General features: G+C 38.1%; 1 protein-coding gene across 3 annotated transcripts in view; it reads right to left on the bottom strand.

Annotated features, from left to right (window-relative positions):
• Window positions 1-14,229, bottom strand: part of INO80 (INO80 complex ATPase subunit) — a 137,800-nt gene that overhangs the window by 63,849 nt on the left and 59,722 nt on the right. For all 3 annotated transcript variants that reach the window (XM_047075301.1, XM_047075299.1, XM_047075298.1), the window contains exons 15-24: window positions 12,214-12,273; window positions 11,647-11,789; window positions 10,018-10,102; window positions 8,916-9,033; window positions 7,893-7,978; window positions 4,243-4,410; window positions 3,891-4,024; window positions 2,075-2,142; window positions 1,285-1,378; window positions 348-519 (exon numbers count right to left, since the gene is read on the bottom strand). In XM_047075301.1, the coding sequence (XP_046931257.1) occupies window positions 348-519; window positions 1,285-1,378; window positions 2,075-2,142; window positions 3,891-4,024; window positions 4,243-4,410; window positions 7,893-7,978; window positions 8,916-9,033; window positions 10,018-10,102; window positions 11,647-11,789; window positions 12,214-12,273 (1,128 nt within the window). The remainder of the gene's footprint in view (window positions 1-347; window positions 520-1,284; window positions 1,379-2,074; window positions 2,143-3,890; window positions 4,025-4,242; window positions 4,411-7,892; window positions 7,979-8,915; window positions 9,034-10,017; window positions 10,103-11,646; window positions 11,790-12,213; window positions 12,274-14,229) is intronic.

The raw sequence follows: 14,229 nt of genomic DNA, 5'->3' as shown, positions 1-14,229 counted from the left end.
ATGTCTGAGGCAGACTTCTGGGTGCTGGAAATGTTCTATACCTTAATCTAGGTATAATTTAGTAGTTACACAAGTGTATACACATGAATAAATTTAAAGAGTTGTATATTTAATATCTGTGCGCTTTATATTAAAATTATATACAAAATACACATTAAATATACACATACGCATAGACACATGATACACACACACACACCATCAATATATTAAATTATAACTCAGTACACTGCTTCCTCTGGAAATTCTGGGTTCATCAGGCCCTCACTTACTTTATTATTACTTTTAGTGATGCAAAGGAAAGGGGAGTACTAACATGGATAAGTGATGGTGAAATAATTGCTTACCTTTAACAAAGGGCAGCTGCAAAGGTTGGGAAAGGAGAGTGGAAAATTAACCCCAAGAAGGAAATCCTTGTTTCTCAGATATCTCTGCTGGCTTTCCCCTTCTGGCTCTCCCCAGGAGCGCAGCTGATGGAGCCTGTAGGAGGCTTTCAGAGACAGGAAAAGAGCTAACCATCTGAAACAAACCACAGCAGACATGCTTATTCAGTGCTCCATGGAGGTTTGAGGGTAGTTCATAGCAGCGAGGAACCTTGTCTTTCATTCACATGTCTCTTTTGTAAATCTTGAACATTTACAAACAGTTCTTTCCTTCTTTCAGATAAAGCTGTTTCGTACTCTTCTTCCATAAATTCTATCTTTGGCATGACTTGGTTTGCTACTATGAAAACTAAAATCCTCCGTAAAGCTCCTCGTTTAAAGAATATTTATCACAAAAATTCTATTATAAAAACATCCTCATATCAGAGAAATAGCCTTTTCTAACAAGGTCACTATTTATTATGTAAATACAAAATAATAACATTAAGTGAAAGCCATTATTCCAGAGAAAAAAAACATAGAACTAAATTTCCCAGAAGACTTAAGGTAGGCTATGCTGCAATCACTACTAACTAAAGGACCCAATGGCCATTATTTGCCCTGTGGAAGCAAATACAACATACTAAACTAACTAGAAATTAAGACGACTTAAAGACCTTCTGGTAGCATTTGGGGGAGGGGGAAGCCTAAATAATTTTTATATAAGGTACATTATGAAGTATCATGCAATTATTAAATGACCAAAGAAAATTAGAACTCCCTTATAACAATTTTTACCCTTAACAAGAAAAAAAAAAAGGCTCGTTAAGATGATATAATATTAAATGTTTAATTTCACAGTCCAACCTCTCTCCCTATTTATCCCCAACTGCTCTGTCATCAAATTAAGCAAACTTCTCACCTGGCCAAAAGTCCCTGAAGCATAAGGTTTGCCATTTCTGCTGGCGATACATCAATAAAGCGAAGGAAGGAGAAACAGCTTTCTTCATTAACACCTGGAATATCAAAGGACAAAGTTAAACCCAATAGCGAGCAAGTCAACTAAAGCCTACTGAACTGCTGAGTTTTTATTTAAGAACGAAAAGATATCCAAAGGTTTTGTCTCAGCCACTACGATGTAAGTCACAGCATCATATTTTTGTATTACAATAACAAGTGGGAGAGGCAGACCTATGAGATATGGCATACAATGGGGCAGAATGGAGCTGGCTCACTGGCTACCTTTCGGCTTTTTGGTAGCTTGTCTAATTGCTTTTCTCTTTTTATCATGGCAGGAGAAAGATAAGTACAGAGCTGAAGATTCTGAACCTTTGCCTTAATACTCTAGATAATGCTCAAAGCTGAGCTGCTCCTTTCCCTTAGACTAAGCAGGAAGGAACTAAGTCACATTAATGATAGTCCTGCATTGTCTCTGTCAAGTTTCAAGGGTTTAAGAAAGTCTTTAAGAGGCAGGTAAAAAATAAAGGTGGAAGGTCAATGTAATAATTTTTTATTGCTTCCTGTTATAGCCACAAATCATAGCATCTACAGATGAAGACAACTAATTTACTTAAAGTTTATCAAGACTTCATAAATACAGACCCAGCAAGTAGGCAAAACCATTACTAGTTGCAAATCAGTCACTCAGCAAATCAAAGAGCATTCTGGCAAATCCCTGGTATATTTTCCTGCCCAAATATTAAAATACCCACCTTTTCTGTGAAAGAGAGACTGTTGGATATAGTCTGGTGCAAATGGAGAAAGAAGAACCCTTAACCACCTGTGAAGTAAAATAAAATGAATCCAAACTCAATATAAATACTGGGAAGTTAACTAGAGGTTCAAAACTAAAGAGAATCTTTTAGATTTGAAACTGCTTCTACTTTTAAGAGGTTTGTTGCCATATTACCAGACAGAAATCATGGCATAAATGTCAGAAAGTACTAAGTAATTAATATTCATATAAAAAGGTAATACAAGTTCAAAGTCGTCTCATTTTATTTCAGGGAATCACAATTCAAAGCTGTAAGTTACCACATACTACACAAAACAGTGCTACAGCTCTGGTATGTTTCCCGTTTCTCCCCACCTATCTAGTTGAATAAAAAGCCTGGAGTTAACACAAAGAATTCTAAACCCAAGATGGGGTGCCTGGGTGATTCAGTCAGTTAAGCGTCCAACTTCGCCCCAGGTCATGACCTTGTGGTTTGTGAGTTTGTGAGTTCGAGCCCTGCATTGGAATCGCTGCTGTCAGCGTAGAGCCCATTTCAGATCCTCTGTCTCCCTCTCTTCTGACCCTCCTCACTCACACTCTCTCAAAAATAAACAAACATTAAATTTAAAAAAAAAAAAAAAAAAAAAGGGGCGCCTGGGTGGCGCAGTCGGTTAAGCGTCCGACTTCAGCCAGGTCACAATCTCGCGGTCCGTGAGTTCGAGCCCCGCGTCAGGCTCTGGGCTGATGGCTCGGAGCCTGGAGCCTGTTTCCGATTCTGTGTCTCCCTCTCTCTCTGCCCCTCCCCCGTTCATGCTCTGTCTCTCTCTGTCCCAAAAATAAATAAAAATGTTGAAAAAAAATTAAAAATAAAAAAAATAAACAAACATTAAAAAAAAAATTAAACCCAAGAAATGTGCCTCAACTTCAGTTTCATTAGACTAAATATTGTTGATAATTATTTTGATAATGCTTATATTGTTCTTCTACAGAATGAACTTTCTAAAACCATGCTTCTTAAATGTGGATGTGCTTAAGCATCCATTGGGAGCTTGTTAAAAAATCCAGAAGTTGGGGCGCCTGGGTGGCGCAGTCGGTTAAGCGTCCGACTTCAGCCAGGTCACGATCTCGCGGTCCGTGAGTTCGAGCCCCGCGTCGGGCTCTGTGCTGACTGCTCAGAGCCTGGAGCCTGTTTCCGATTCTGTGTCTCCCTCTCTCTCTGCCCCTCCCCCGTTCATGCTCTGTCTCTCTCTGTCCCAAAAATAAATAAACGTTGAAAAAAAAAAATTTTTTTTTAAAAAAAATCCAGAAGCTAAGGCTACTCTCACTCACAGGTGTAGAACTGACCCATGCAAGTATTTTCTGAATAGAACTGGCATATTATATTAACAACCACTTCACCTTTACCAAATTTGTCATTGCTGATTCCGGGAGGAAGGTAAATTAATCTGAAATCCAATCAGTTCTCCCACACCAAGTGTAAAATAAAACACACAAAATAATCTCAGTACTGAGGCAGAGAACTTTGGTGACCTCTCTTGGTTCAAGTACATATTCTCACACACACACACACACGTTCCACATTCAGAAAGGCATCTGGAAGTGTCTAGAGACATTAGGTCAACCAGTTAAACCCTTGATATTGTACAGATTACTATCATAGTATCCATCAATAAATAGCTGTCCACCCTTTGCTTAAATACCTCATTGTTAGGGAACTCAAACACTCTCCAGTAAAACCCCAAAAGCACTAAGCCACAAAACCCCAACTTACAAAAACACCCTTAAGCACCCTTAATATTAGTATTTTTGCTCACCTGTCTCGTGAATGGTTGAAAACCCTGATCTGTCCATGACGGTAGATAAACTTTGAAATCTGGTATGGCTTTAGGGAAATATGAAATGGAGACCAAGTTTCTTGTCGTTCAAATAACTCTGGGTGATTACACACCTAAGAGGAAGGGAAGTGATAAGACACCACTGTCATGTACACACATCACTCTAGGAATCATGGGGAATCCCAAAGCCTGAATGTTTACCTTTATGAATATATGCTTTCTCATTTCATCTCTTTTTAACAGGCTTTGTTTATTTGGCATCAAAGTTAGAGCCTTTTTCTTGAAATGAGTTAATGAAGACAACTCCAAGGCAGCTGACCTAAAATCTTACCTTCCTAAACTGCATGACCAGATTCATGAGGCTGCTGGTGGTGGTCTGTGCTTGCTGGGTAGAGCCCATAGAAGACTGCAATAAGTCTTCAATAGAAATTTTGTTCTTGAGTGCCTGATATAGCAGCTTCTGTCGGCTGGTTAGTTGGCAATACATTAGAATCTCAATCTGAAAATCAATAAGGACATATACATATTGAAAAACTAGAAGAAAATTCAGTATCAGCATAAAGTTGAAAACACATACAAGCCAGATTATGGCTGAAAAGATAATATACATACCTCTATAAACTCAGTATCTCTCTATGAGCCTGTCATGTGGCTAATTATCCAGAAAAATACTCTTTCTTTGATGCTTTTCCCTGTCACTCACTCTACATGTTGTCCCTGGGCAATCTCTTCCATTTCCAAATAGCACCAACTCTGACCACTGCAGTGACTTGCAAAAACATATTTCCAAACATCCCCAGCCCCATATTTTCTTTTTTTTAAAAAAAAATTTTCTTTAACGTTTATTTATTTTTGGGACAGAGACAGAGCATGAACGGGGGAGGGTCAGAGAGAGAGGGAGACACAGAATCTGAAACAGGCTCCAGGTTCTGAGCGGTCAGCACAGAGACTGACGCGGGGCTTGAACTCACAAACCGCGAGGTCATGACCTGAGCCGAAGTTGGACGCTTAACCGACTGAGCCACCCAGGCGCCCCCCTTCAGCCCCATATTTTCAACTACCTACTATACTAGTACCACTCAGAGGGGGCAGGAAAAAAAAATCTTTACCATAATTTATTAAAATGATTAGCAGCATTATCATTCACTTAGCTGCCCAAAAAGAAACTTTAATCAGCTCTGATTTTTCTCTCTCTCATGCTCATGTTCTGTCATTTCCGAAGTCCCTCAACTCCAACAGGAAATTAACCTCAAATCCCCCATTCTGACCATTCCCAATGTCTTACTGCATAATCTCATCATATCTAATCTTCCTGCCTACAGTCTTTACTGGTTCTAAGAAACTTTCCATACGAATCTTGTAAGGTAATTCCAACTGCTGGATATCCTTCAACGTACATTACTGCCTATATGAAAATATTAAAAATTCTCCAGCGGCCACTAGGCAGAGAAAGTCTCCCATACTCTTAACCCTCCTGTCCCAGTCTCATCACCATGTCTTCCTATATACCTTAGCAACACTGCTCTGAATAATGTCTGCTAAACATGCTGCATATTTGAATGTTATTCTACCTTTGTTCACATTGCTCCTGTGGCCTAGCACCCTCCTTCTCACCATATTTTCCTAGTAAATGCCAATTCATTATTTCAGACCTAGCTCACATGTCATCTGTACTCTGATGCCTTCTCTAACTTTCCCTAACAGAACTACTCCCTTATCTGTATTCCCATTATACTTCACATAGACAATCATTGTTCCTCTTAAGACATAATATTACTTATTTATGTACTCATCTCCCCTGGAAATCTGAATGGAACCTGGAGACTACATCTTTATGTACCAGTGGCTAGCAGGCACTAAGAGTTTAATAAAAGAATATAATATCTAAAAACAGATTAGAAACAATACTGATATTTAAGAAATTTTGAGAAAAACACTATTCACAGTAGTTAAGAACCATACTACATCTTCTGATCACCTCCCTACTCACCACCAAATAACAGAAACTATGACACTGCTATAAGTTTGTTAGGCCTTTTCTGATACATAAAAGGATTCACTGTTTTAAAAAGTATTTTCCGGGGCGCCTGGGTGGCGCAGTCGGTTAAGCGTCCGACTTCAGCCAGGTCACAATCTCGCGGTCCGTGAGTTTGAGCCCCGTGTCAGGCTCTGGGCTGATGGCTCAGAGCCTGGAGCCTGTTTCCGATTCTGTGTCTCCCTCTCTCTCTGCCCCTCCCCCGTTCATGCTCTGTCTCTCTCTGTCCCAAAAATAAATAAAAACGTTGAAAAAAAATTAAAAAAAAAAAAAAAAAAGTATTTTCCTTCCACAAGGTATACCTGTGCAACACTGCTATTTAGTTAAAATCAGCCAGTTTCACAAAACAAACATCAAGAATTATTAAAAGTAAATAAAACAAAGGTACAAAGATACATTTGTCTTTAAAAGTGTACATCCCCAGGCACCTGGGTGGCTCAGCTGCTTAAGCGTCCGATTCTTGATTTCAGCTCAGGTCATAATCTCACGGTTCGTGAGTTCAAGCCACACACTGGGCTCTGCACTAACGGTGAAAAGCCTGCTTAGGATTCTCTTTCTCTCCCTCTCTCTGCCTCTCCCTTGCTTGCACTCTCTCAAAATAAGTAAATAAACTTAAAATAATAATAATAATAAAGGTGTACACCCCCACAAAATCTTCCAAAGAGCATTACTAATTTCAAAATAATCCAAACTTCTGGCAATGACAGAGAATCACCTGATGTTATCAAGAACCTTGGAAAATGCCTTGTAGATAAAGAGTAGAATTATGAGAATAGGTGGAATCTATAAAAGATGGGGAAAAACTCTGATGGACTGGAAACTGGGAGAAGAAAACAAAGGAGAATATGGGAAGAATTCACAGGAGATTACACACACACACACACACACACACACACACACACACACACAGACACCAGAAGTCTGGTAAGGATTCAAAAAAAGATATAAACCAAAATAAGGTTTTTTTAATTTAATATTTCATTTTTTAAGTAATCTCTACACCCAACGTGGGGCTCAAACTCACAACCCTAAGATCAAGAGTCGCATGCTCCACTGACTAAGCCATAAGCCAGCCAGGTGCCCCAGTAAATCAAAACTGTTAGCTTAGTATGAGAAAAAATGTTACAACCTGAAGCACATGAAACTTCTAAATCTCTCAGGTTGCAGAAATACAGGAGACCACAGAACATGTTAGACAACAACACAATGATGCAATTAGCAAAATCCTGTATGTGGAAAATTCTACAGGATAAGTTACTCAGTTAGTTCAATAAAGGAAAAAAGTAGGGAGGGATTAAAAGTTACTTAAGACACCTATCACCCAAATACTATGCGTGGGCCTTGCTTGGATTCTTATTCCAAAAATCTTTAATTCTTTACCAGAGAAAGTGGGAGGCAGGGAGCAGTAGATGTTGGAGGGAGAAGGAGGGAGAGAAACACATACACAAAGACAAATGGGGATATCTGAGGAATGACTGGATATATGATACTATAATGGAATAATTATCTTTTTTAGCAAAGGTGATAATATATGGTTATGTTTTTTAAAAAGACTAATTTTTTGGACACACGTATGAAAATATTTGAAACGAAATAAAAGACATGGGGGACTTGTTTCAGAATAATCTAGGTAGGTGGGAATGGCAATGAGCTGATCATTGTTGAAGCTGTATGGTGGTTACAGAGGTTCATTATACTAGTTTTTCTACTTTTGTAATGCTTCAAATTCACCACGATAAAAGATGAAACAAAAAAAAGAAAAAGTTATTACCTGCTTTGGCTGTCGGACTCATTTTAAGTATTCCTTGATCCATTCAAGTGTAAAGGTCTTCTCTTAATCAAATTAATTACCTTCAACTAAACATTTACCAAGGAATTTTTTTTTTGGTCCGGAACTCTAAGGTGGTTGCCTCAAGGCTTAAACTAATGAAGTCTTCTTTTCTTACCTTGTCAGACAATTCATTTTCCACATCTTTCTTGATTCTCCTCAGCATAAATGGCTTCAAGATCATGTGTAAGCGAGAGAGCTGATCTGAAATGCCAGGAGGCCACCAGACAAATACATTATATGGATTTAACAGAAACAAAAGAAATACCACAATCATCTCTCACTAAACTGTTCCTACACCTTTTAGCTTAAAGAAACTCTGAAAGGAGACTGAGACTTAATCTTTTCCCTAAGTGGGAAACCTAGGGGTCTGAATTTTCACAGCATCTGCCTATAGTCATTGGGGCAAATGCATTTTTCTACCATTTACTCAGACCAACAAGGAATACTTTATTTTTACTAGAATTCACCTTTAGAGTGTTTTAGGATCATTTCATCAGTAACAGAGTTCTCGTATAGGTCAAATGGAAGCTATCTGGGACTCCTAGTGTTTCCCCAAAATAACTTTTTCAAAGCATGTCAGCAAATTATCAAGTAGTAGTGTAAGAGATTACTTTAGGACTTCTCTATACTTGGTAGATTTCAGTTCATATCTATGTAATAAACACCTCATAACTCTCTTAAAAGGTATTATTCAACAAGGTTAAAAGTATCGATAGATAAGGTTTAAAATGTTAACAGTAGAAACAAATCCTAACATAGAAAATAACAAAAATGACGCCTCTGTTTTTATTACAGGATAAAAGCCTTATCCCATTTCATAAAGAATATAATTCTGATATGAATTTTTCAGAATCTATATGGAAACTGAGGATTCTGTAAGCCAAAATGTGGTATTTTATGAACTCTGCCTGTTCTACCTTGATTAAATAGTCAATAGGACAGCAGCCTCACCTGTATAAGTTCTTTTGGCTCTTTTAAACATGAACAAAGCACATAATTAACTTATAAGAGAAAAAACTTTTCCTCAGATTCTTCTATGAATACTGAAAGAAAAATTCTTTGCATAGAAAAAAATATTCAATTATGTGGTTGCCTACACTGATAGAGAGAAAGAAAGAAAGTTCATAAAAGCACTCACTCTCATCAATGGCAGATTTGTTTTCGGCGTGGCTCTCAATGTCCTTGGAAAACCACTCATTAAATTCCTCATGTGAATCAAATAATGTTGGCATAATGAAATGTAGCAGGGCCCAGAGCTGGAAACAAAAGAAAAGTGAAATTAACTGTAGGACAACAAAATGACGGTGAAGATGTAATGAGGGTTTGGACAGAGTGAAATCTGCAGGTAGGTGTGTGTGTGTGTGTGTGTGTCTGTCTAGGTGCAGGTGTAAGTGTGAGTCAGTGGGCAAGAAAGAAGGCATATGTATGCACATGCCTCATCAATCAACCCTAATTCTATAGGATGCTATAGCAAAATGAGATTTTTCAATTAATTTCACACTAAAAATCTAAAAGTGCAAGTACTGCTCAGATGTTGTACTGGGAAAGTTTTAAATAGTCTCATGTATTTAAAAAATCCACTTCACAACTGAACACAATCTGAGGTAGCATAACTTGCTTGAAATAACGCTTAATCAGGGGTCAGTAAATAATGGCCTATGGTTCCAACGCTGTGCCAACCACATTTTTTTCCTGCCAACTATTTTTATAAAAAGTTTTAATGGGACATAGCCATACCTATTCATTTCTGTATCATCCATGGCTGTTTTCACATTATAATGGCAAGGTTAAGTAGCTGCAAGAGCAACTATATGGCCTGTAAAGTTTAAAATACTTACTATCTGGCTCTTTTCAAAAAGTTTTCTAACCCCTGTACTAGATAATCATACCTTTTCTAAATAAGGAATTTTAGTGCCTCTCAGTGCCAAACAATATTAGCTTTTCAAATATTCTATCATAAAAACATCTCTACATTAGATGGGCTACATTCCTAATATGTTCATTATTTATTCCATAATTACAGAAGAATAAATTATCTGCCTCTGCCAGAGAATTAGAAAATAGGAATGATGCCAAAAAAACCCCACTTAGGGCAAGCAACAAATTCTTCCTTTTATGTGGGGATTATAATTTGTACAGAACAGTAACACTCCAGGTGGGCATGGGAAAGAATTCTATTCTGTGCTTAGAACCATTCTGTTTATTGCAGACATAAAACTGAAGCTTCTACTAATGCCTACCTCTGCCATGGTGTTCTGAATTGGGGTCCCAGTTAGCAAAAGCCGATTCCGACACTGGAACTGCAAGAGGATCTTCCAACGAACACTGTCCAATAAAGTGAATTACAAATTCCAAGTGAGCGGTAAATCTTTCTTGACCCTACGAAGACCCTGTATCTCTAAAAATGCTTTCCAAAAAATTAGTGAACATCCAGAATAATCAAGCACTCAACCTTAGACAATACTAAAAAATATTATTCAACAAAGCTGATGACAGAAAATAACTCCTGAATACTGAAAACATGGTATTAGGGTTTAGGAAAAATAGCCCTCAAATAGGCAGGGTAGGATCCTTTCTGGCTTGACAAAGTGCTCTACTATCTTTGGTCAGTTTGCTGACACAAGCCATTTACTTATAAGGTACTTATCTATAGTAAAAAGCTTTATAATTATTAATCTGTGCACTTACAGTGTCAGTTTAGAGAGATCAATGGAGAAAGGGGAAAGGTGTGAGAAGAAAATGCAAAATGAGTCTACCACTCCTGGCTGTAAGCACATCCTACTTCAAAAGAGTGTAATATGAAGTAATGCCCATGAGAGAATGGAAAGTACCATCCTGTCAGTTAACATGGATTTCTAAGAAAGCCTTATGGGCTCACCAAGAGTTAGTAAGAATGCATGAAACGCAACATGTAATACCGCTTTAAACTCAAGCACTGACTTACTATTCAGTTTTTGACTTTGAAGGTATTAGAGTATTTTTTTTTATTATTAAAAAAAAATTTTTAATGTTTATTTTTGAGGGGGGGGGGGCGGATAGCAGGGGAGGGGCAGAGAGAGACAGAGACAAAGAATCCGAAGCAGGCTCCAGGCTCTGAGCTGTCAGCACAGAGCCCAACGCAGGGCTCGAACTCACGGGCTGTAAGATCATGACCTGATGCTTAGCAAACTGAGAAACCCGGGTACCCTTACAATGTTTTAAACACGTAACTTCCAAGAAAAAGATTCTTGTGGCTCTAATAACCATCCAGGGACTAGGTCAACCTGCATAAAACAGACAGAACCTACAGTCTACAAAATAAAATATTCTACTTCCTACTAAGGCCTCCTATCTAAAATAATCCCTGAATCAAAGGGCAGACAAGACTTCTCCCACAAAAAAGTTCCTTTGAAGAGACACCTGGATGGCTCAGTCAGTTAAGTGTCCAACTTCAGCTCAGGTAATGATCTCACTGTTCATGGGTTTGAGCCCCTCAACGGGCTCTGTGCTGATAATGCAAAGCCTGCTTGGGATTCTTTCTCTCTTATTCTCTCTCTGCCCCTCCCTAACTCATGCTTTCCTTCTCTCAAAATAAATTAATAAACTTAAAAAAAAAGCTCCTTAAGAACAAAGACTTGTTAAGATATAGTAATTATTAAATAGAGAAATGGAAGAGAAATCCTTGTATTCTAAACATTAATATTTGCATCCCATGAAAAATGCCTTCTGGTCAGATACATGGCTTATGCAGAGACCATATCATGCCATGTTCTGAAACCTCTCCGTCCTTTATTCATCTGTATGTGTGTATATATCATATGTCTCTACCACATATCTATACATTTGTACGGCCTCAGTCTATAGAATTTGGTTTCTATTAATCATGTTACCTGGAACTACTCTTGAGTGCTTGAGCCTCATCCAATACCATGTACTGCCACTTGACCCGCTGGAAATACTTTACATCCTGCACCACCAGCTGGTAGCTGGTAATTACCACATGGAAAGGGGCATCCTGAGTGTAGAGGGTCTTCTGTAAATACAAGAAGCAAAGAATGAAAATAGATACCTAATAATTCATAAGATAATGAGAAATGGACACTAATTTTTAAGATTAAGAAGTTCAAAACAGTCCTAAAGACGTGCTTCTCCTACATGGTAGATGTGCAGTAAATGAAACCATAACTTTTTTAAGTACTCACCTTAATTACAGATCATGTTAAAATTAGTCTTCAGCTTACTAAAGAGTTCTTACTTAATCCTAGACTGCAAGTCCAGCTAATGGTCTATATAATGGGAAAAGTGTTGTAGAAGATAAAAAAGTACACTGACTTAGTGCCTAGAAATATATGTAAGATTTTACACACAGGAAATTCCTCAGATCAATCGCAGAAACGATTGCATATGTATGTATATACGGGCGCATGTACGTATATATATAATAAGCTGAGAGTTACCTGACTCCAGAACCTCCTGATAACTTTTCTATCATGAGGATTTCCCCAGTATGGTAGCACCTGGAAAAAGGACCATTATACAGATTATTTCCTACTTATAATCTTAAAAGTATCGGCACAAATGTTAATTCAGAATGTTTTTATTTTTTTTTAATTTTTACTTTTTAAAGTTTATTAAGTTTTCTCTACACCGAATGTTGGGCTCAAACTCACGACTCTAAGATCAAGAGTCTTATATTCTTCTGAATGAGCCAGCCGGGTGCTCCCAGATGATTTAAAAAGAACCTAAAGCAGATATCACCTCACGCCAGTCAGAGTGGCCAAAATGAACAAATCAGGAGACTATAGATGCTGGAGAGGATGTGGAGAAACGGGAACGCTCTTACACTGTTGGTGGGAATGCAAATTGGTGCAGCCGCTCTGGAAAACAGTGTGGAGGTTCCTCAAAAAATTAAAAATAGACCTACCCTATGACCCAGCAGTAGCACTGCTAGGAATTTACCCAAGGGATATAGGAGTACTGATGCATAGGGGCACCTGTACCCCAATGTTTACAGCAGCACTCTCAACAATAGCCAAATTATGGAAAGAGCCTACATGTCCATCAACTGATGAATGGATAAAAAAAATTGTGGTTTATATACACAATGGAGTACTACGTGGCAATGAGAAAGAATGAAATCTGGCCCTTTGTAGCAACGTGGATGGAACTGGAGAGTGTTATGCTAAGTGAAATAAGCCATACAGAGAAGACAGACATCATATGTTTTCACTCTTATGTGGATCCTGAGAAACTTTTAACAGAAACCCATGGGGGAGGGGAAGGAAAAAAAAAAAAAGAGGTTAGAGTGGGAGAGAGCCAAAGCATAAGAGACTCTTAAAAACTGAGAACAAACTGAGAGGGTTGATGGGGGGTGGGAGGGAGGGAAGGGTGGGTGATGGGTATTGAGGAAGGCACCTTTTGGGATGAGCACTGGGTGTTGTATGGAAACCAATTTGACAATAAACTTCATATATTGAAAAATAAAAAAAAATAAATAAACTGAGAACAAACTGAGGGTTGATGGGGGGGTGGGAGGGAGGGGAGGGTGGGTGATGGGTACTGAGGAGGGTACCTTTTGGGATGAGCATTGGGTGTTGTATGGAAACCAATTTGACAATAAATTTCATATACTGAAATAATAATAATAATAATAATAATAAATAAAAATAAGAACCTAAAGAATGAATATAGGAGTTCCTCTTCTGTCACTGCCACTAGCCCTCTTCCTATAGACTGAATTAAAACACACATACAAAACATTGGTTTGAAGGCATGAGAAAGCTACTGAGGCAGTGGAGAATTATGGAGTCAAGATCCAGGAAACAAAGTCCAGAGAGGAAAGCCTAACACATGGTACATGTCCTTCTAAAAGGTGCTGATCATTTCCAAAAGTTCCAGTTGTGAAGCTAAGAAATTAAACAGAATATTGTTTTAAGAGATACAGTGCCTACAGAACAAAAACTGTAGTTTAAGGAAGAAGGACTCTGATAACCACCCACCTACCTGGCCTTAAGATAAGAATCACAGGATACATACCCATGGGTAGTAAAAGTCACTTAAATATAGACTTGCCTTAACAAGTACTGAATCCCAGCTATGAATCATCTCAATTCCTGACTAGCTTAAGGGGGGACTTTTGGATTGTTAGTGCCCCCCCTCAATTACTAGTGGCAAAACAAACAAAACAAACACAAAATGCCCAACCCCAAACACCTATAAATCCACAATCTGGAAGAAGAAAACAGAGCCCACAATGACCTCTACAATCATTCCTATATAATGTCTGGTATACAATAAAAACATAAACAAACAAAATTTACAAAATATACCCAGATATACAGAAAGATTAGACAATATGACTGAAAACCAGTATGAGAAACAGACACAAGAAATAAACACAGAGGAGATCCTGACAATGAAATATCAAAAGAACACTTTTTAAAAAGATGCTAATTTGTTCCTGGAATTAAAAG

This window comes from Lynx rufus, unplaced genomic scaffold (genome assembly GCF_022079265.1).
Source record: "Lynx rufus isolate CCGP_SWC_20201006 ecotype Redwood Valley unplaced genomic scaffold, mLynRuf1.p SCAF_13, whole genome shotgun sequence".
NCBI lineage: Eukaryota > Metazoa > Chordata > Mammalia > Carnivora > Felidae > Lynx > Lynx rufus.
The sequence above is the reverse complement of the archived record's forward strand: the minus strand, read 5'-3'. Positions and strand labels throughout refer to the sequence as shown.